The 23,899-nt window shown below is 35.2% G+C and overlaps 1 protein-coding gene across 1 annotated transcript; it reads right to left on the bottom strand.

Moving 5' to 3' along the window:
• Nucleotides 1-2,906: 2,906 nt before the first annotated feature.
• On the bottom strand, nt 2,907-23,672 carry LOC131147845 (uncharacterized). Its single transcript, XM_058097459.1, has 5 exons — nt 23,401-23,672; nt 19,526-19,840; nt 10,423-10,624; nt 4,651-4,879; nt 2,907-3,287 (listed from the first exon to the last, which is right to left on the bottom strand). The coding sequence occupies exons 1-5, from the start codon at nt 23,494-23,496 to the stop codon at nt 3,032-3,034; spliced, it is 1,098 nt and encodes a 365-aa protein (XP_057953442.1). The 5' UTR covers nt 23,497-23,672; the 3' UTR covers nt 2,907-3,031.
• Nucleotides 23,673-23,899: the final 227 nt, after the last annotated feature.

Here is a 23,899-nt window from a genome sequence, read left to right as displayed (position 1 = left end):
TTCTAAATTCGATTGTATTTAATAAATTCCTATCTAGAAAATTATGAGGCTTATCTCAAAATGATCTCATTTTTATGCTTAGAATTTAGAGACAAATTTTGTATCCATACCACATTGTTTGGTCACAAACTTTAAATTTATTTATTTTTTAAATTGACTTTCAATTTTGCTAATTGAACTGGACATTCCAGAATTTGACACTTTGAAAAATCAAAAAGCCATCTTCTCAATTTTAAAAAATCGCCAAATTAAATCCATAATTCCTATATATGTTATATATGAGCTTACAAAATTTCGTGGTTAGATTCAAAGTATAAGGCATAAAATAAATTCAAAACCTAAGTTTGATTATAACTCCAATAGCATACGGACAGCATACCGATTGAAGTTTTGAAAAATAAAAAAATCATACAACATGACTTTAGAAAATTTTGAAATTTAATCCTCAAGAAAATTGATATATTAATTAGTAGCCCACCAAATTTCAAAATTTTTGGGTATAACCTCGGCTCTAGAGGAATCCTCATCTTTTAGATGTTCAATATTCCAACAAGATTCAAATATAAATTTTGAAAATTCTAAAGACCATACTAGGATAGCTTCAAACTTGAACAAACTTGAACAACTAAGATAATGCTTATAGCACCAAAATTTGATTTAGAAACCTACCTTGATTTAACCTTGTGAAGCGATTAAAACGACTTTCGGAAAATTTATCTCTTAAAATATAAAGATGAGGTTGGAAAGAGTGGGTGAGTGAGAATTTTAAGTATGAAGAAATTCTCAATCCACCACTCAAACCTTTCACTTTATCTTTATTTCTGTCCTTGAAATTTTGGAGGTTGTGAGCTTGAGTTGGGGGAGTTTTTTATTTATAGCCTACCATTGCAAATAAAAAAATATTATTTTATTATTATTATAATATATTTTTTAATATATAATAATGTTAGTGCTCCATTTTTTTTATCTTTATTATTATATTTTATTATATACATAATAAGTGCTCCCTTTTTTATTTTATTTTATCATATATTTTACAAGTGCTACATTTTATTATTATATAATAATATTAGTGCTATCATTTTATTATCTTTATTATTATATTTTATTATATACATAATAAGTGCTCCATTTTTTATTTTATTTTATTATATATTTTGAAAGTTCTACCTTTTATTATTTAATTTTAATATTAGTGCTACAATTTTTTTTATCTTTATTATTTTTATTTTATATATATATATATATATATATGTATGTATGTATGTATATATACAAGTACCTTAATATCAAATACATATTATTTTATATATTTACAAGTATCTTACTACCAAATAAATATTATTTTATATATATATATAAGATACAATGGGCAATATAATTCAGACAAATCTAAGGGATCCATCATCATCATCATCATCATCATCATTATTATTATTATTATTATTATTATTATTATTATTATATTTTTGGGATCATTAGTTCGAGAATGATGGAAAATTCTAAGTTATTTAGGAAGGACCTAACAAAAGCAAAGAACTTTTCTACCCTTTGATTTTACATGCCACAAACATTGGGGCCAAGGCAATACCAAGACATGGAACTCAAAGAGCCTATATAAGTTGGCATTGGGTAGCATTTGTATGTGACTTGTATCCCATGTAAATATTTTGTGAACAATGCTTTGCGAGGCTGCAAGTTCAAACTATATTCAGAAGCTAAGACTAAGAGTTGGTAAACATTGAAGGACATAGAGACCAAAATAGGAAGAGAGACCACCAGACCACATACCTAGATCATGTTCATTGGCTAGAGGCCTAAAGTACCCAAGTGCCTAAACTTGGAATAGAGACGGGGGGGCTAAAAAGCTTACATTGTGTTTGCAACATAAAAGCCTAAAAATTCTCAATGATGCAGAATGTAGAATAGGAGAAAGGCCAGCATAGATAACATTCCTAGGTGTCACGAGTTAAGTTTGTTCAAGACATTATGTTTGTCTGTGACCGCTTGTCTCTTGTGCTTAAGATGAGTTTTCCTCATGTAAATATTAGTGTAGGATTATTTTTTATTAGGAACGTAGGCACAAAACCAGGGGTAATGAGTTGAGTCAAACACCCAAAATAGGCAAGCAACAAATCAAAGGCGTTATCAAGTAGAAGAATTTAGCAAAATTATATATAGAAAAGGTTTTTTGTTGCATGAATATTTGGTTTTAACAAAAGTTTTCTTTTTATTTTAATTTTAATTAAAGTTTGTGTTTAAAATGAATAATTTCATTTACAAGTGCAATTTTGCATATTGAAATATTATGGCATTAATTGTAAAATCATAAAATATAATTTTTAATTTCTTCAAAATAGCTGAAAATTAACAATAAAAATGAAAAAGAAAAAACTAGAAATGTAAAGGAACATGTTATCATGATGTATTTCTTCATTATATAAAGAAAATAGAAATGATAGCAACAGACCCATAGGAAGTATAGAATGTAGATATAGCTATTGGCTATAGCCACTAAATTGAGAAGAGTTTCTTGACCTCCCAAAGGAAGCTGCAAATAGACATATTTACCGCTTCCTACTCTAGAAATGCCCGAAGCATGTTGAATGGGGTAAAATATTCATGTTCTATTTTTATTTTTAAAAATTTATAAAAATATAGGTCTTAAATAATGCACGTGTTCACCAGCAATATCTGAAATCTGTCATGAACAAATGCAGATTAAATTCTCAGACTTGAATTTAGAAGGACAGAACAGTGTATTCTCCAACTCTTTGTTTTAGGTTGCTAATTTCATTAGAACTCTTCCTCCAACTAAAACCAACAAGCAACAATTTTTATTCTCTTATGAACTGCTACTGCGCCCATACATGACATGTATATAGATAGATATCAAGGGGCACAAATTTGAAACCACCTGCTTTATTTTCATTACAGATTCATTACACAGTTCTACACTCAGAAAAGCAGAGATTAAAATCCAAAAAAATATATATATCAAATTGTAATCTAAAATCCGCATGGGGTGCAATCATATAGTATCCTGAGAATGATCATGATGATCATCAGCATCCTCTAGACTGCCAACGACTTCATCCTCATGTTCTGAGATGGTTGCTCCATTTGACCCATTATCTTCAGCAGCCTTGCTCCCATCTGCCGTGAAATTGTTGTTCGGTTCTGTGGCATTAGTCACAGTTTGTGGTTTCTCCATCATCCCAGACAGAGCCAACCTCGGAGACCATTCAAGAACATCATCAATTATGTTGGAGACTCGCTTCTGATACCTGCAAGAGTAGAATAGGGTTGTGAAATAGTTGGGTTTAAATATCAGTCTATGTCGAGTGGAAATATACTAGTTGTTGACCCCCTTTATTTTGATGTGTGTTTGAAGTTTATTATTTTTCTTATAATATACCATGCCATTTGCAACAACCAGCATATCAATTTTTAATATATAAACAATGTATACTATATTCCCCAAGGCATAATTGAAGTGGTTTGACATAACAGTCAGCCTAAAATTTATTGTAAGGGTTCTCATTACACAGGCATGCTCTTTAAAAAAAAAAAAATCATGAGAAAAATTCCAGCTAAATATTTGAATGACAAGAAAATTTCACTTAAAAATATGCATTTTAGCCATGTGACAACCTCTCCACTATTAGCCATACAAACAAATTTTCAATTACTGAACATAAATAATATCAGACTATAAATTACAAGCACCATTTAATACATAAACAAGATCTAATGTAAACATTATTTAATATCTAAGGTAAAATGGAGGAGAGCATCAAGTCAGCTGTGTCTCTTGGAATACCAATAAAATTAAAGAAAAGTTTTATAGAATGACTATAAGACGAGCTACGGTTCAGAATGTTGGGCAATTAAGAAATAACATATCCAACAACAACAACAAAATCAAGCCTTAAGTTCCTGCTAGGTGAGGTCGGCTATATGAATCATTTTCCTTTTCTGCCAATTTATGCTAAGAAATAACATATCCAAAAAAGTAAAAGTTGCTGAAATGCAAATGCTAAGGTTATAATAGTAAAAGATAAATTAAGGGACGAACATATTCACAATAAGCTACGCATAGCACTGGCAGAAGATAAGATAAAAGATGGGCAAATTAGATGGTTTGAACATTTGAAACGTATACCAAATAGTGCACTAGTGAGGAGCAAGTTAGTTACTGTTACTGTTAGTAGAAGGGGTTAAGGGTAGAGCTAAAATAATATAAGAATGAGATAATAAGGATTTAATAGCTATTAAGCTGTCCAAGGAAAAAGCCCTTGATTGTATGAATTGGTGGAGATGGATTCATGTGGCCAGCCCTACCCATAGGCTTGTTGCTGTTGTTGTTATTGTCGCTGTATTATTTAATTATCTTGCCTAAAAAAAATCTATATAAACTTAAAACAATATTTACTGCAAGCAGCATTTAATGTATAAAATGGTAGCAACTCAAAAACAACTTGTGCAGAGCTTCCAATTAAATAGTGTGTGTATATATTATACTCCTTCCATTTTAAATTATTTACATACATGTATATATAAGCACTCAGATCAAATATTTCGATACACATGTCATGCCCCGAGGCCATAAGATGGTTGAACAAATAAAAATGTGAAAAAAGGACTGACCTGGCTCTGGCAGCCTCATCAGGGGCATGATGCCTCAGCAGCAATATGACCAGCACAGACACTAATGCATAGAAAAGCCTTGCTGTCCACTTTGGTCGCTCCTCCTCATCTTTCTTGGGCCAAAAACGGAACAATTCTCGCAATGTTGCTTCCTCTGCAAGAATGTTGGGGAAAAACCAAACCCGCTTTCCAAGAATGATCCATATGGCGCCAAAGATTGTGGCTCTTACTGCAGGTAACAATTCAAAATGGAAAATAAAATTAAAATATAACCAAAAAATAAATATACGGAAAGTGTCATCTCCTTGTTCGCATCATGATTGCAGTTAAATACACACTTTGGAAACAGACAAGCAAATGCATGACCCTGAACCCAAGTAAGAAGAACTGCTTCATTAGTATTGATGTACATAAAGCAAAAAACTGGGTACTACACAATCTTTGAAAGAGAACTTTCAGAACACTATATAAGAAAACAAATGCTCCTTTCAGTTGAGATTTATATAATGTCGGCAACCCCTGACATAAGAATCATGCCCAGGGGAAAATTGGCTTTGAAAGCATTCATCCTAGTTAAAATCCTAAAACCTCTTCTTAAATGAAAACCTTTCAGAAATCAGATAAGAGAGAAAATAAACTATATATGAATGTCAGGGTGACCAACAACAAACCAACAATTCCGCACTTTTTTAAAAAAATGTCATTACTCATTTCAAGAAATAAAATAAACCCTAATTCTTGCCATTATTACCCAATGAATAAATTTACTGATACTATATCAGATCATTTTGCATTAAGCACAAGTTCCTCTCCCCCTCCTCCCCACCCCAACCACACACACACACACACACACACAAAACTGTTGCTTAGGAGCCACTTGGGTACAAGCTTTTATGTCAGTTCAAAAAGTTCAGTTTTAGGTGCTTTTCAGATGCACCTTTTTTCCAACAGACAGCATGTGTATTTCAACTTAAATTTTGATATGGTCAATTTGACACCATTGATACATTCAACATCAGCTACCTTCCATCACCACAGCAGGGCCAAACAGCCCTAAGTTGACAATTAATACCCAACCAGATGATGTGGGATCTGCATGAAACAGCTTGATTTTGGAGTCCTCCAAATCATCAAGCACTAGTTCCCACAAACTATTCAACCATTACACTCAGGAAAGCCTTGGCCAATTAAGATGTGATGCTTGGATCACTATATACATGAATGAAACAATCAAACACTGATGCATGAATGAAATTTGAAATGAATGCTTCTATCCGAAAATAAACTAGACCATGGTTGACAGTATTCCCTATTCCAGGTACCCAACTGTCCTACAACTTCTAAATCTCTCAAATTGACAGCATAGCAAAAAGAACTAAAGTCCCCAATTCAAGAACAAAGCCATCCCACAGCACAAGCATCCACTAAACATCCCCACTTCAATTCAAAGTAACATTGACCATCACCTTCTGGACTTACTTCCAAAAGTCAATATGACTGCTTCAAATTGATTAAAAAGATGCCAGATTGCCTGGAATTACCATGACGAAAGAAGAATCTTTACGCCAAGCTTAAGCCCCACTAGGTTGGTTTTTCTACGTCATGTTCCGCTTACTTACACCATTGAGGGAAATTTCCACTGACAATTTAAGGGCTATTACATCCTTCCTTACTATCTTATTCCTATTTAATTTTTCAGTCTACCCCTATCCTTTCTACTGCCACTCACAGTATTAGCTCACTCGACACCAGTGCACTATTTGGCTGGCATTAGATGCCTAAACCATTTGAGATGCCCCACCCTTATCATCTACAGGTGCTATGCCTAACTTACCACAAATAAGTCCATTCCTTAATTTATATTTTAATGATATACCACTCATCTACCTTGACATTTCTCATTTTGGAAACTTATACCTTCTGGATATATTGTTTATTGATTGCCCAACATTATAACCCATATAGCATAGATGGTCTTATAGCCATCTTATAAAACTTCTGTTTTAATTTTAAGGATATTTTACAATCACACAACATGCCCAAGACACTTCCCAATTTTACTACCTGCTTTAACTCTATGTATAACATCTTCTATGATTTCTCCTTCAACTTACATAATAGATCCGAGGTATTAAAATCTAATGGTGCTTTTAATTTATTGAACATCAACTTTAATATTTTCTCCAATATTCCTCTTACGTTTCAAGTATTTTTGTCTTATTTTTATGTATCCTAAAAACTCTAGATTCAAAGTTTCTCTCCATAATTTTGACATAGATTCTACTCCAATCTTGGTTGCAGCAATCAAGACAATATCATCTGCAAACAACATAAACCATGGACCCTCATTTTAGAGGCTGTTTGGTGTCATTGTCAAAAATTAGAGAAATCAAAAACCAAAAACTAGAAACCAACAACCTATTTGGTTAAGATTTATAAAACTAATAAAAATTAAAAACTTAATTAAAAAATGCTCATTTTCATCTTTAAATCAAATAATATTATAAAAAATATAATTAGAATAATAAAATTACAAATAAGTCGTTGCTTTAATTCTTGAAAGCTCCGCTCACAATCCTCGGTCCACTTGAACTTTAACATTTTTTTTTTTTTTTCTTTTCAACATTGTTAGTGGAACTGATATTTGGGAAAATCCTTCTACAAATTGGCGATAATATTTGGCAAGACCTAAGAAACTCTTGGATCTCGTGAATACTGCTCAGCCTTGCCTATTTTGCGTAGGCCTCTATCTTACTTGGATCTACAGAAATGTCATCTTTGGATACCATGTGTTCCAAGAATGCAACTTTTTCTAGCCAAAACTCACACTTCTTAAGTTTCGCATAGAGTTTCTTTTCTATTAAAACTAGCCTCAAATGATTCTCATGTTCCTATAGACTCCTTGAATAGACCAAGATATCATCAATAAAGACCACAACAATTTGATCAAAATATTCATGAAAGTCCATGTTCATAAGGTCCATGAATGCGGCAGGGGCATTAGTCAATCCTAATGGCATGACTAAAAATTCGTAATGGCCATACCTAGTTCTACATGCGGTCTTTGGAACATCATCTGACTTGATTTTTAATCGATGGTACCCCGATCGAAGATCAATTATACAAAATACTTGTGTTCCTTTAAGTTGATCAAACAAGTCATCTATGCGAGGTAATGGGTACTTGTTCTTAATCGTCACCTTATTTATCTCCCGATAATCAATACACGTTCCCATTGCCTCGTCCTTCTTTTTAACAAATAAAATAGGAGAAAAGCAATAGGAGAAAGGCCAGCATAGATAACATTCCTAGGCTAAAAACCTAGGCACAAAACCAGGAGTAATGAGTTGATTCAAAAGCCCAAAATACGCAAGCAACGAATCAAAGGCGTTATCAAGTAGAAGAATTTAGCAAAATTATATAGAGAAGGTTTTTTGTTGCATGAGTATTTGGTTTTAGCAAAAGTTTTCTTTTTATTTTAATTTTAATTAAAGTTTGTATATAAAATGAATAATTTCATTTACAAGTGCAATTTTGCATATTGAAATATTACTTTAATTGTCAAAACAACTTAAAATCATAAAATCTAATTTTTAATTTCTTCAAAAATAGCCGAAAATTAACAATAAAAATGAAAAAGAAAAAACTAGAAATGCAAACGAACATGTTATCATGATGTATAAAGAAACTAGAAATGATAAATAATAGATCCAAAGTATTAAAATCTAGTGGTGCTTTTAATTTATTGAGCATCAACTTTAATATTTTCTCCAATATTCCTCTTACGTTTCAAGTATTTTTGTCTTATTTTTATGTATCCTAAAAACTCTAGATTCAAAGTTTCTCTGCATAATTTTAACATAGATTCTACTCCAATCTTGGTCGCAGCAATCAAGACAATATCATCTACAAACAATAGAAACCTTGGACCCTCATTTTAGAGGCCATTTGGTGTCATTGTAAAAAATTAGAGAAACCAAAAACCAAAAACCAGAAATAGAAACTAAAAACTAGAAACCAAAAACCTATTTGGTTAAGATTTATAAAACTAATAAAAATTAAAAACTTAATTAAAAAATGCTCATTTTCATCTTTAAATCAAATAATATTATAAAAATATAATTATAATAATAAAATTACAAATAATACACATTAAAAAATTACTATAATAAAAATAAAATTTATTATAATTATTTTACTTAATTGTTCTACTTTCAAATTTTACTTTACAATAAAATTTTATTAGACGTGACAATTGAAAAATAGTGAAAGTATTTTGTAATTGGCTTTATTATTATTTTTTGAAATTTATGTATGGTTTTATTTTAATTATATTTAAATACATATGATCATTTAATTTTGATTTTAATTTAAAAGTGTATAAAATGAACAATTTAATCCAAAAAAAAACTATTTATGGATATTACAATTTTTGACAACTTGTTGTCAAAACAACTGAAAACCATAAATTTTGATTTTAAGTTTTTTGGCAGACAACTGAAAACCGACAATAGAAACAAAAAATTGACAACATAAACAAATGCGTTTATATAATATATTTCTTCACTATGGAGAAACAGAAACAAAAAACATAAAATAGCAACAATACTAAACAGGCCCTACATACTCCCAGTAAGTTCATCCATCATTAATGCAAAAATATAAGTGCTCAAAGCAAATCCTTGATATACACGAAATTCCTAGACACTCCACTTGTGGTCCTAACACTAGACATTACCCTATCGTACATATTTTTAATGGCATCATTATACCTACTACATATTCCTTTTGGGAAAAAAAAAAAAATGCACCAATACTTCCATAGCTACCCTATCATAGGCTTTATCTAAATCAATAAAAACCATAGGCATGTCCCTCTTCTTTTCCCTACACTTTTTCATTAATCTTTTTAAAAGATATATAGCTTTGTAATCAATCTCCTAGAAATAAAACCAAATTCATTTTTCTGAGACCCTTGTTTCTAACCTCTCTTTGTTCAATTACCTTTTTCCGCAATTTTTTTGTCTGACTCATACGTTTAATTCCACGATAATTACCACAATTTTTCTAGTGCTTTCCTCCACTTACCTGGCATTTTCTTAGTTTTTAGAATTGTGTTAAATAAATTAGTTAACCGCATAAATTCCGTTATCATCTAAGCATTTCCAAATTTCATTCAAAACGTCCTTTTCCTTTTCAATGTGTCCATTCAAATAAAATCCTATGAATATTTTTTGGATCCTTGACATCCCTTGTATAATACCATCTATATCTTCCCAGAATTATCTTTTAAAGTTTTTCATTAAGCCTATATAAGGAGCATAAGCACTGACGATATTTATTATCTCTTGACCTCAAACCATCTTTATTTGTATGATTCCATCCCCTACTCTTTTCACATCAACAAGACTTTCTTTAAAGTAGGCAATAACAACAACAAAACCAAGCCTTAAGTCCCACTAGGTGGGGTCGGCTAAAGACTTCCTTCAAATCTTCCTCATTCTACTCCTGACTCTCTTTTAAAGAAAGATTTAAACGCAAAATTAATGCACTTTAACAAGGCTTGCCAATTGCCCTTGCTCTGAATATAAGGGTGTAGATTGAAGGAGATTCCTTGATTGTGAACAATTGGATTAAAACCAGCCTCTTCAAGAGACTAAAGAGCACATCCAAGAAAAAAAAGAAACATGAATGAAATTTGAATAAAAGACAAGCACTCCAAGGCTTCCCCAAAAGGATATTCAAATAAATGACGAGCACTCCAAGACTTACCCAAAAGAAGACACAGTATAAGTAGAAGAACCCCTGCGCATGAGTAGAGTATCAGTAGCTTGCACCGATGGGGATATACAGGAAACAAGCATATCGCTAGCGTTAAGACAGGCCAGAAAAATGAGAGAAGTGTCTGCCAGAGTGGCCTTCTTTTTACAAATGTCCATGCAAAAAAGGCATCGTTTTCTGAAAATACTTGATCCTGCAAAACACAATCATTAAGGAGAAGAAATACTACATTAACCACTTGACCAACACAAATAATTTAGACAAAAAAGCTTCCACTTTCTAGAGAAATAGAACCCAAGAAAATTACTAAACAACAGGATGCTTGAAATGTCAGAATCAAAAACGTGAAAAATAGAAAACAAAAGAAAAAGAAGATCTGTCATTTAGAAACTCGACGGCATCAAGTCAAGAAACAGCTGTCTGATTCAATCATTTTGTGACTAGAGAAAGCAAATACACTTTATCCTTTTAACAATTTAAATACAGAAAATAGTATAAAATAAAGCTGAGGCACAGACCTTTATAACCGACCATCAGTCATGTTAGCTTAGAAACAATTTCCCAAGTTTAAAACTTCTTCTTCCTATGCCCCTTGGATGTTAAACATGAGAGTTTCAAGTCCACAGGCTACAGCAAGATTTCGGATAGTTTAAAGGTCAGGACATGCATCTATATATTCAACGCAGAAGCCAACCCCAGTTCTTACTTGCGATTGTTTATTTCATTTCAACATGAATGCATGTCTCTCTCTCTGTAAGGCTCCAGAGACTAGAATTTGTATTTCTTCCTCTAGAGATATTCCCTTCCTCTGTCCTGAATGCCTTAGCTTTCCATTATCCCCAACTCAAAAGTCATGACTGCACAGTTCTTATACCAACAGTTTATAAGGAGATCAAGCTTTAAAAAGAGAGACTGTGGAGGTAATGAACATCTTCTTCTCAGTCTACACAGAGATCAAGGTCAATCTAAATTCTGAAATTGAGCTGGCTAAATTTTATTTTTTATATTATTTTATGTATGATAATCTAAAGTATCATTATGCTCCTAATTCACACAAATCTCATATTTTCTATAATTAAGTTTAAAACAAACAGGAAAAGGAAAAACTATGGGTGTCAGAAAATTTCCAGGTGGTCATGCAATCCCCAGTTTTGTGTCATTCATTAAATTTTCTGCTCCATATGTGAAATTCAAAATCATCAAATCTTTATATCCTTTTCTGCGAGTTGGCCAAAGAAATCCTAGCATTATATAATGGAATTTTATCTTCACTTTTTGTCATATAACACGATTTAATATAGGTGAAAGTGTAGTTATAATCTAGGTATTGCATATCTGCACTTTGCATCTTTTTTGTTTCTGAAGCATGTTGTTTGTATTAATTTTTTCCAAGCTCGCTTTCCACAAAAGGCCTTAACCTTAGAAGAGGCTTTGGCTTTCCAAATGAAAGGGTGAGGGACAAAGGAGAGTAGAATTAAGAGCATGATTCAAATGAGAAAAGGAGGATTTTTTTTTTTTTTAAATCCCCAAAAGAATCTTAGTCTTGTGTCACTCCCTGATTGGAACTGAAAAGAATGAAGCCTACTGAGCAAATGGGCAAGTTCACTGGTCTCTCTCTCAGTAGGATTCCCTACAAAGTGAAAATCTCAGAAGTGCCCACTCTCTTGCAATTGCAAGTGAAATAAAGCAGAAGTAGGGGAATCGTGAAAAGAAAAATGACAGAGACGGCAGTACCTAAAGCCAAAGGTGCCTCCCCTAACCAATGATCCTCCTAGAAATGGATTTTCTCCCCATTACCAACACCGTACTGAACATGAGAGTAAAACGGGGTGATAAATCCAAGACACAAATTTCCAAGGACTCGAATAGGTAATATTAACCCCAACTTTAGCATCCCACTCATTTTGAAGAAGTCCAAATTTAATGCAGGTTACCCTGTGCCATTCTAAAGGGAAGTGTGACAACCACATCCACACCAAGGAAATGTTTTTGGACACCAAATTACCTAGACCCAGACTTGCCTCCCCTTTGGGTCTACTCACAGCTGCCCAGCTAACAAGATGATCCCTATCATGCTCATCAACTCTCGAGCACAATAAATAACTCGTCAACTACTCTAATCTACCTGCCACAATCACACAAGCTTTGAAAAAGCACACGGGGATAAGAAATAAAACAGGCATGAATAAGATAAATGTGCCCCCCAAGAGTGAAAAGAACCTCCTTTACACACATCCTGCCCCCTGGAAACCCTATCAAGAACACCAGGTCCCAAAAAAATCAGTAGGGCTACCACCTAAGGGGCACCAAAATAACTGACCTGCCAACTCAGAACACCACAACCAGCTAACCTGGAAGGACTTGGGTCGATACAATACCCACAATGACACTTTCAGAGAAATTAATCCTAAGACTTGGACACTTATTCAGACACCGGTAAAATAGTTAACATATTGGAGAAGCTGCTCATATCCTCCAAAGGAAAGAGAGTGACGTCATCAGTAAATTGGAAATGCAATATGGGCAGGCTCTCATAGCCCAACATGATCCCTTCCACCAAGTCTCCATCAAACCCATTATCAATCATTCTACTCAAGAGTATCAGCCACAATAATGAAAAGGAAGGAGGAAAGAGGATCACCTTGCCTTAGACCCCTAGAGGCACCAAACCAGGGTTTAGCCTCCTTGTTCACTAAAACAGAGATGACCACAGAGGAAAGGCATCCCCGAATCCATTGCCTCCATCTCACTCCAAAACCTTTTCTGTCCAGAATTCTATCCAAAAAATTCTAACTAACATGGTCAAAAGGTTTTTCAAAATCCAATTTCAAAAGCAGACCTCTCTTATTTCTTCTAACAGCATCTGCAGCAACCTCATTCAGTACCAACGCTGCATCTAAAATCTGTCTATCACCAATTAATGCACTCTATGGAAATAGTATCCACAAAGACACTCTAAAATCTGTCTTTCTTAAGATCATCCCTTGAAAATCCCAACCATCATGGAAGAAAGCCATTGTGAAACCAACTGGGCCTTGAAGACTTCTCTGTATCCAAATGGAATACAGCACTTCTAACTTCCCCCGCCCCAAAAGGCCTCTTGATCCAGACTGCTTTCTCTATGGAAATAAAGCAGCAATCCAACACCTCAATCATAGCCCTACCTCCCTCCTCCTCAGAGAAAAGAACTTGTAAAAGACAGCAGTGCAAACAGAGTCCCTCCACATTATGCTCCCTCCACCATACTCTAGCCAACCTCCGGAAATCATGATGTATTGTTGTGAAAATAATGCCTCTTCAAACAATGCACAGCGGAATAAACATTGTAAATGATCAAACAATACCATATGCAACAATCTCAATGGTGAAATACAGAATTATTCCACAACCATAGCAATGTAAAGAAAGTAAAGATAAGAGCAACGACACCAGGAATTACGTGGTTTGGCAAAACCTCCATCCTCATGAGCAATCGGCAAGAGATTTCACTATGAAAATCAAAGATACACACTCAATCATCTTCTCTCCTTCTCTCACCCCTCTCTTACTCTCTTACTTGTCAAAATATGCCTAGAAGAACATATATAACAAGCCCTCAGAGGCTTCCCTCTGAATCCCCAAACGTCACACCGTTTACATTTAAAATTCAAATATTTTCTCGCAGCCCAGAAGTACTCGTCAACGAGAACAGGGCACTCGTCGATGAGACAGAGCAGACCACTCGTCGTCTAATCTATCCACTCTTCAACGAGTCTTGAAACTCTGAGATTTCCGGCTCTCGGTATATCCTCGTCGAAAAGTCTTTGCTGTTACCCTGCACCAAGAACACATCCATATGTTTTTCTCCCTTTGTTTATAAACCCCCAAAATATAAGAGTCACACCATAAACAACAATTTCCATCTTGGCGATTATACGCCCCTTAGGAGAACCCGAAACACATATCTGATTGCTCCACCTTGAACTCGAAACGCTCAGTTGCTGTCTCCCTTCTAGCACTTGGAGACATGCACCAAATCCAAGCAATGCCGCTCTAACTTACCAATGGCAGTTTCAGCTTCTACCATCAACCCCGATACAGTTGTAGATGCAATACCCAAAGACTTCACCTTAGGCTTCTAATAAGACCATCCCACAACAGTAAACACAAAAGCTGCTGCAAGCCTCATATCACCAAAACCCCTTGTATAGTCTTCAACAAAACTAACAACTGACGGTCCACTATGTTACCTGCTGAAACACCCCATTGCACAATCATGGGGAACCTTTGACATATCCTGGACATCATAGCCTGTCCTTGGGTACCGTACGGTAGACATTCCATATTGATTCTCCATAGAACCCCCTTGAGATAGCAAACAAAGTCTCCCTGCGATTCCATCCTTAAAACCACCTAAGATAACGCTAATCTCCTTATAACATTGTCCACAAAACCACCCTGAGATAACACCAATCTCCCTGCAGTTTTGTCCATGCGAATAAGCAAACCAAGACCCATCTTGATCGTACCCAACACATTCATGTCAAAATCTTTCAACAGAGTTTCAACAGAATTTCCAGTTGATTAGCCTCAGTCAAAGCTTTTCCAGTCAATAACATGTTATTCACACACAACAGATACATCACTTTACAGCATCTTATCACCCTCTTCCAAACTAAAAGCCTCACCAACTCACACATCTGAGTAGTGGTCTGATAGTACACATGAGCCCAAAATGATTCTGCTAGTCTCCCGAGCTGAAACTCCCTGCAATATGAACTATGTCATCTCTGCCCTAAGCCTGTTGCTCCACCTACATCACATGCTTATTCATACCGTGATACTGTTGACCCGACATAGAACTCCCCACATTTCTGCCCTGAGTCCCTAACTCCACCTAAATAACATGATTGCTGCTACTGCAATTTTCTGGCATTTGTTTCTCTTCCTTTACCTGAGTACGCTGCCCCATGACTTTATCACCAAAAGTCATGTCCTCGATCACCTCTTTGTTTGCTATAGGATCACCCAACTTGCACCCACCTTTCTTATACCCCAGAAAAGTGTACCGTCCGAACATAACACCAAACCTAGATCCTCCATCACTAGAATAGTGCACCAGTGGACATCCACTCGCAACCGAGTAGTCTACCACAAAATTTGCCCACAATTCACCAGCAACTTTCCCATCTAGTGATACCTTTGGCGATCGGTCACATGAGAAACGCGCCATACTAACTGACTTCACCAAGAAGTACCCTTCAAGCCTTGCATATAACCTGCCTTGCTCACAAAACTCCTTAAACAAAACCAGCATACTTAGCCCCAATGTTTGACCTGAGAATCTCTCTCCCAATCTAGTTCTCCACCTCAGCCACTGCATGAAGTACACCAAGACCCTTCATGATAAACACACGAAATACATATGTCTATCCCCTGATGCTATCATCATTGGTTCCCAAATATCTGAATACATGTAGTCACTCATATTCTTTTAACCGCATATGCCACAAGATACCTGACTTAGATTCAACAGTTGCAACTCCACCTACAATCGTAACACCCTGCAATGCATAAATATTTCCTGCTACTTTTTCCCTTTTCATCACTATCAAGGTACCTTCACACACTTTTATTTCTCCACATTCAAACTCGTAATAATAGCCTTTACGGTCTAAAGTTCCCAATGAAATACCATTCTTCCTTAGACCCGATTCATGCTTTACATCACATATGATTCTTACAACACCATTATACATTTTTTATTTTGACATTTCTAATAACAAACATTTTGCATGAAATATCATTTTTCATCAAAATACAACCAATATAAACTGACCTGTAGATGTCAAACCATTTTTTAAGATAAAAGCATCCAGTATCTAAGATCCAAGAATCACCCGTGAGGCACGCCGAACCCAATGAAACATGTAGCACATCTCTATCACTACATTCTGAGTCTTCCTCCACTACATTTGCAGATTTTGACGAACCCTTAGACATATATCGGCATTCCCGTTTTCACCAAACTAATCCTGGAGAATTCTCATCCATGACGTGATACAACACGTCCTTAGCCAAACAAAAACGAATGATTGCTCCCAATTCATTCCAAGTCGTTGCATCCATGTTATCCGATTGAAATTATGTAAAACTTTTCACCATGCCTTGCGGCACCACGAGATCCTTCAATTCAAAGGTCATACAATACACGCCCTGATACCAATTGTTGTGAAAATAATGCCTCTTCAAACAATGCACAACGGAATAAACATTGCAAAGGATCAAACAATACCAAATGCAATAATCTCAATGGTGAAATACAGAATTATTTCACAACCATAGCAATATAAAGAAAGTAAAGATAAGAGCAACGACACCAGGAATTACGTGCTTCGGCAAAGCCTACATCTACGAGAGCAATCGGCAAGAGATTTCACTATGAAAATCAAAGATACACACTCAATGATTTTCTCTCCTTCTCTCACCCCTCTCTTACTCTCTTACTTGTCAAAATATGCCCAGAAGAACATATATAACAAGCCGTCAAAGGCTTCCCTCCGAATCCCCAACCGTCACACCGTTTACATTTAAAATTTAAATATTTTCTCGCAGCCTAGAAGCACTCGTCGACGAGACAGAGAAGACCACTCGTTGACGAGCTTGAAACTTTGAGATTTCTAGCTCTCGGCATCTCCTCGTCGACTAGTCTTTGTTGTTGCCCTGCACCAAGAACACATCCATATGTTTTTCTCCCTTTGTTTATAAACCCCCGAAGTATAAGAGCCACACCATAAACAACATGTATCAACCACATATTTCAAAACGAATGAAGTTGGACCCCACTTTATAAGATTTAATTCAAGAACTAAGGGGTGGTGATCAGAAATCACTTTAGGAAGCACTTCTTGGATAAGGTTAGGAAAGGCGTTCTCCCAATCTATAGAAAAAAAGAATTTGTCCAAGTAGCTACTGACATATTGCTAGCAGTAAAACCAAGTGACTGAGCATTGCAAGAGGAATATATGGTGATCACAATCCTTCATAAAGGAATCAAAACCCCTCATGCTAGAAGTAATCCTGGAACCTCCCAATTTTTCATTTGTGGATCAAATGACACTAAAGTCACCTGCAAGGCACCAATGATGAGAACACAAACCCTAGACAGCAGCAAGCTCATCCCATAAAAAACCCTTCAACCAAGGACAACTGGGACCATAAACGAGGTAAGCCACCACTGTCACTTACCCTTAATGTCTGAAGAAATAGACACAGAAAGTAACTAAGTAGATCATCCTACTTGCAAGCAAACCTAGTATCCCAAATAATCAACAAACCACTTGAGGAACCAGAAGATGCTAGTGACACCCACATCTCAAACCTAGAATCCCAAAGATTTCTAACAAGAAACCATCCACGTGCTCTAACTTAGAATTTGCAACATAACAATGTCAAGAGAACTTTACCAATAATCTCTTTGATCTTACAACGTTTCTTCATACACCCCAACATTCCAACTCAACAGCTTCATCTAGACACCTTAATAGTCCCACCTCTCTTGACCTTCCTACCACCAAAATTGACAAAGGAGGCCAATTTAGGCAATTCTTTTTCCACTCTGTCTCTTCCTATTTCTCTCTTTTTTTGGCTCATTGATTCTAGGGGACCTAAAGGGTTAACTAACACACACCCCGTTTTATCCAACTATCCGTGTGGGTCCCAGTTTTCCATCTCATTGCCCTACAGATCTAAGGGCAAGGTCCTCTTTTCAACACCTAATTCTCTTTGGCATAGTCCATATATTTATGCTAACTTCTGAGGATTGAGGAACTTGTGCCCAGGAATAGGAGCAAAGCAGTTACTTAACGAAAAAGGAGTGGAAAAATGAGAATTGGAACTTACTAGAAGCGAAAGTAACTCTTATCAAAATAACGCTAGCCGAAGAACTCTCTGTGGATGTAGGGATCCTTGAAATCATCTTACCATCCTGCTCGGACATAGGAGAAGTAAGAAGAATTCCTATCCCCAAAAGTTGTGTCTTTTGCTTTGAATTCCCATCTGCATTAACAGACTCACAGGGCTCTTGATTGACAAAAATGTTTTAGGTCAACCAAACCCACCAGAGGAGGTGTTTGCAGATACTCGTGTTCATGTTCTGAAATCTCTTCCAGCAGCAGATGGTTTTCTTCCTCATATAACTCATCCAATACACGATCAGGTTCAAAAAAGACCTTTTCCAGTTGAGAAATATCCTCATTCAGTTGCTAAAAGAGCCTTCAGCCATCACCCCTATCTTATACTTCTCCAGAGTACTTGAAGCTTCTCTCTGACTCAAAAAAAAACTTTGAAGCCTCGCCTTGTCTCTGTACCAACTTCAAGTTAGAAGTGTCTAAACTGTCTTCGATTTATCTATAGAAGAAAGAAAAAAAAATCCTAAAATACCACTATTGTTCCTTTCTTGTGCGCAAGCCGGCACTAGAGCTGACCAAAATCTAATCCTTCTTACACTGTGCTTGTTTTGGTGGCTTAGCTAGGCTGGGATAAACAGCCTTAGCCTATGTTTGGAGGCAACAAAGCTGTTGAATAGGATTGTCTGGGAGGGCCTTAGCCCATTCACATGGTACAAATCCAGCTGGTCCCTCCCCATGGGCTACCAATGGCCAAGCAATAAAAAAACAGGACTATTCTTTGTTTAATTTTTCTGCTATAATATTTTTTTCATTGAAGGATTTTGGTCATTTGAATTACTAGCATGTGCTTCATAGATGACATTCCAAACATGGGACAAAATAACTATAATAAGTCCAGTCGAGTGCAATATTATTTTGTCCGGTCTGGTCCAATCCAGTATGGTCAAGTCCCATAAACCTTAACCACCAAAACAAATGCACCATATGTAACAAGTACACAATCATTTTGACTTTTATATCTAAATATATTTATATCAAATAGCTGCATCATTGAACCAGAGTAACTTCCCTATGCACCGAAAATGGGAAGTGATATAGTGCGGTGAAAACGTACACAATACCCTACTTGACTCAGTAACAAATTCTATTTAACAGAACCTCAAATTCAAAACATTGAACTTTTCCGAGTCAGAATGTCAACTTACAGGAAAGATCTCTAGATGTGCAGGCCAGGTAGACAACTTCTTCTTCCCAGGACGAACAGTTTTTACTACACGATCACATCGCACTAACAGATTTTTTCTCAATAGAGCATCGCCAATATCTTCTACTTCAAGACTCCTATCTGATTCAAGTATTTCTTTGACCTCCTGATGACTTTTCAAAAAGCTAACAAAATCTTTTCCCCTAAAGTATTCCACACGAGTCTCCTGTAACACAGCCCACCTAGATTCCAAACCCTTATGGTCTCTGACCTTCTCAGCAAATAACTGGAACACATCCTTCTTGGCAGCTTGTTTCTGAAATTTACAAATGAAAAAGGATTTAGTAAGAAAAATATGCAGAGTGAGAATCATACAGAAATCAGGAAAGAGAGAGCATAAGGCAACAATAAATATTTAGTAGGTTATGTTAAAGAAATTAAGATTAGCCAGGTTACTCTGCTAAATTAAATCCTTCATTTTCCAGATAAAATTTCCAAAGTTTAAAAAAGCACAGATCAGAATAATCAAGAAAAAGTAAATTAAAGAACAAGAAGGGCAAAGTTAAGTATTCAAATATAAACCATGGCTGCTAGGACAATAGATGGATAAAAAAATAAATAAATAAATAAATAAACAAGAAGGAAAAAAAGAAAGAAAGAAAGAATTATATATGGCACACAGGCAACAGAGACAATTTAGAATAACAATAAGCCAGAGGCCCAGAATGCAGTTGCACTCCAATAGAGGATTTCCTCCTAAGTCTGCCAGAAGGAACAAGTTGTGCTGTCAAGTAAAATAATATAATAATTTCTATTTTATTATAATAAAATAATAATTTTAATTTATAATTGCTTTTTTTTTTTTTTGAATCATATTCTCAATTGTTGTTTGATCAAAGGACAAAAATAAGAATTTGTCCAATTGAATTTTAATTTGCTTTGGTTTTAGAAATATGAGAAAAATAAGTTGCATGTTTTTTCATTTTTAATTATTTTCTAGTTTTTAGTTTTCATTTTAAATTGTTATTTTAATCTTTTTATAATTAATACCAATGAAAGCCTTGTGTTAGAAATTTTGACTTCTAATTGTAAGAAAAGAGATATAGGATGTAAAATTGACCATAACAATTTTGTAGCTTAGATATAATAAAATTTCAATACATTTTGCGAGAGAAAGAGAGAGAGAGAGAGAGTAAATTAAAGAACAAGAAGGGCGAAGTTAAGTATTCAAATATAAACCATGGCTGCTAGGACAATAGAATGGATAAAAAAAAGAAGAACGAAAAAGAAAAGAAAGAAAGAATTATATATGGCACACAGGCAACAGAGACAATTTAGAGTAACAGTAAAGCCAGAGGCCCAGAATGCAGTTGCACTCCAATAGAGGATTTCCTCCTAAGTCTGCCAGAAGGAACAAGTTGTGCTGTCTTATCTACCAAATTATACAGAAGAAAACAAAAACGCCGAAAAGTTTTATCGAAAAAGAATTGAATGTAAAAACGTGCTATACTCCATCAAATGATCTCATGTTTATGCTTTTTGTAATATACGTCTCTATACAGTCTTTCTTCGTAATGATAATCAGTTCATGATCAAAATTTATACAAAAAAAAAAAAAAATCAGACGTATTTAGAAGAACAGTATATTATATTATAAACAGATGCTCATTGAAACATACAGTTACAGACAAAGTGTAAAAAAATAAAGATTAAGAAATCCATCCACAACCACCACAGATATAAGCTTGACAAATTAAATAAACTTGCATGATACAATATTTTTGCAGGCAAAATTAACAAACAAATAATAACGTAAAAAATATGTAAAGGGGTAAAATAGTAGAAAATCAATGTATAAAATGATCATAGATAAAAATCTTCATTTTGAACTTCGAAGCTAAATCATCAAGAGTTATTTCCCACTCCTCCACCCCCACCTCCCTCCACAAGAGGGGGGGTGTGGGGATTAAGAGAGAGGAGGGAGAAATTGTGAAATGCAAGACTAATAGACCAAAATATGTAATGTGCTCAAGCACATTCGCAATAGCTTGCACATAAATGAACACCGCCAGGGTTCCACAGTTATCCTTTTCGACTTTTTAATTTATATCTGTTTTGTCTTTCCCACTATATCATCTTCAAAATACTCGATCAAATATTCCAATTACAATACTTTAATCTAGACACATCATATTCAAAATAAATTGAATAATGTATTCCCAAATATGACACAATGGGCAATGAGGTTATTTTAAAACAACAAACAAAAACAAAAACCAATGCCAAAGAAGAAGAAGCTAGATATATATACAGATGGAATTTACTTTTTTTTAAGTTCTAAATGTTGACAATTCATCTCAAGGAGGGGCAACCAGTGGATCCAATGATTTGGACCTTACCATATGTGGCCTTTAAAGATGCACTAGTATCTGCAGCAATGTGAGGAAGCCAGCAGAGTAGCAGAAAGCAAGGACAAGAACTTTTGTTATGGGGAATGACTATGAGAAGTGAGATGCAAATTTGATCATGATAAAAAAAGTCTCCAGAGACATCAACTGTACAAGACAGTAGCAGATGCCAGCAAAATGTTTCAGATATGGATTGAGATGTTTATAGGGGAAAGACAAGGCAAGAGGGCTGACATCATTATAAATATGACAAAAAAAAAATTAACTGCTTTTTGATGTATCAAAGTAAGGAGGATATGATCAAGAAAGTCCACTGGTTGTAATAAATGAAAACTTGAGGATCATAAATCTATTGCGCAGGGTGCCGAATCAAGTGAGGCAACTATTTGTTGTGCAGTCAGTAAAAGTCAACAGCAAGCCAGACAAATGTCAAAAGACGCATTGAATGAACCATCCATTTTCTAATGCTCCAGAAATCAGAAAAAATCCTCAACAAAAATCACTTTCAATTCCATGTGATTATGCTCCATAAGGTGCCCATCAATTAAGCAATAATAGAAAAGCATGAGGAAGGTTTATTGACTGATAAATAAACTTCGGACGACAATTAATAATTTTAGAAAGCAGTTGATAGAAATATGTAAGCAAGATTCTGCTTGGGGGGCTGGGAATGGATGACAAGAAAAGGAGAGATATCAAAAGTTCTAGGAAATATACAGGATGCGCCCACAAGAGGTGTCATAGTTGATCTGAACAAATAGACTGAATCAGCCATCTTCTTCAGTTTCATAAGAGTTATTAAAGCCATTGCGTGTTGAGGAAAGGTGTAGAATCAGAAGATTGTCTCCCAATAGATTGTGGTGGCACACATTGTCGTTTAAAGGATTCATATTGTCGTTTAAAGAAAATTAAAATAACATTGTTCCATCCTTTTGCAACGGAGAACATTTTCTAAGTAAATTATGCCTCTCAAGTTCAAAATTTAATTCATCCGCATCATAATTTGTGATGATTAAAGGAGATAACATCATAAACCTTTTCCAACGGAGAACATTTTCCAAGTAAATTATGCCTATCAAGTTCAAAACTTAATTCATCCGCATCATAATTTGTGATGATAAAAGGAGATAACATCATAAACCCAAACTCAAGAGGAAAACAATATCGACCAAAATCACAAAAGAAATGTCCCTCCTTCCATAATGCTTGTTCCAAACACACCAACTCCATACCTGGGCAAACATCAATTGGCCCCGAAGAAACAATTCTCCCGCATAACCAGTTGCAGCACCGACAAATTTCACAGAATGACGTGCATACAGAGTACAGACACACATAGCCCTAAATAGCCAAATGAATGTTCACAGAATGATGTGCATACAGATTACAGACACACATAGCCCTAAATAGCGAAATGAATGAAGTAATTGAAGGAAGAAAGAGAGACGGAGAGAGAAAGAGAAGCGACCTTGGGAGGGGCGTCGGCGTTGGGATCTCTGTTGCCGTTCTGTAAAGCGCTCGATGATCGTCTGACCCTCTTCTTCTCTGCACCCGATTTCTTCATCTCTCTCTCTCTCTCTCTGCGTGTCTCTCTCTCGGTGGGCGTTTGGGTGTTGAATCTGCTGCAGTAGATGCAGGGTATCAAAGGAAAATGGAAGGTTACAAAACACTTTTCAGTTCAATTGTTACATTTTTGCCATTGCTTGCGTCCCATAAAGGGAACACTTGGCCTAATGGGCCTCGGAGGCCCACTTTTTCTATTAAAATATTGAAGAAGAAGAAGAAGAAAGAGTTCATAGTTTGTTTTTGGTCAGTATTTGAAATTTCGGTTTTTAAATTTTAGATTTTAGATTTGTTTGTGTGGTTTGGTGAAAATTTAGTATAGTTTTATATTATGTTTTGTTCAAATAGATACAAATCTAAGTTCAAGATCTAAATATCTTACTCCCAAATATAGGAATAGGATT

The sequence above is a fragment of the Malania oleifera genome, chromosome 2 (genome assembly GCF_029873635.1).
Source record: "Malania oleifera isolate guangnan ecotype guangnan chromosome 2, ASM2987363v1, whole genome shotgun sequence".
In the NCBI taxonomy this organism is placed as follows: domain Eukaryota; kingdom Viridiplantae; phylum Streptophyta; class Magnoliopsida; order Santalales; family Ximeniaceae; genus Malania; species Malania oleifera.
Note: the sequence above shows the minus strand (reverse complement) of the source record. Positions and strands in the feature narration are given on the sequence as shown.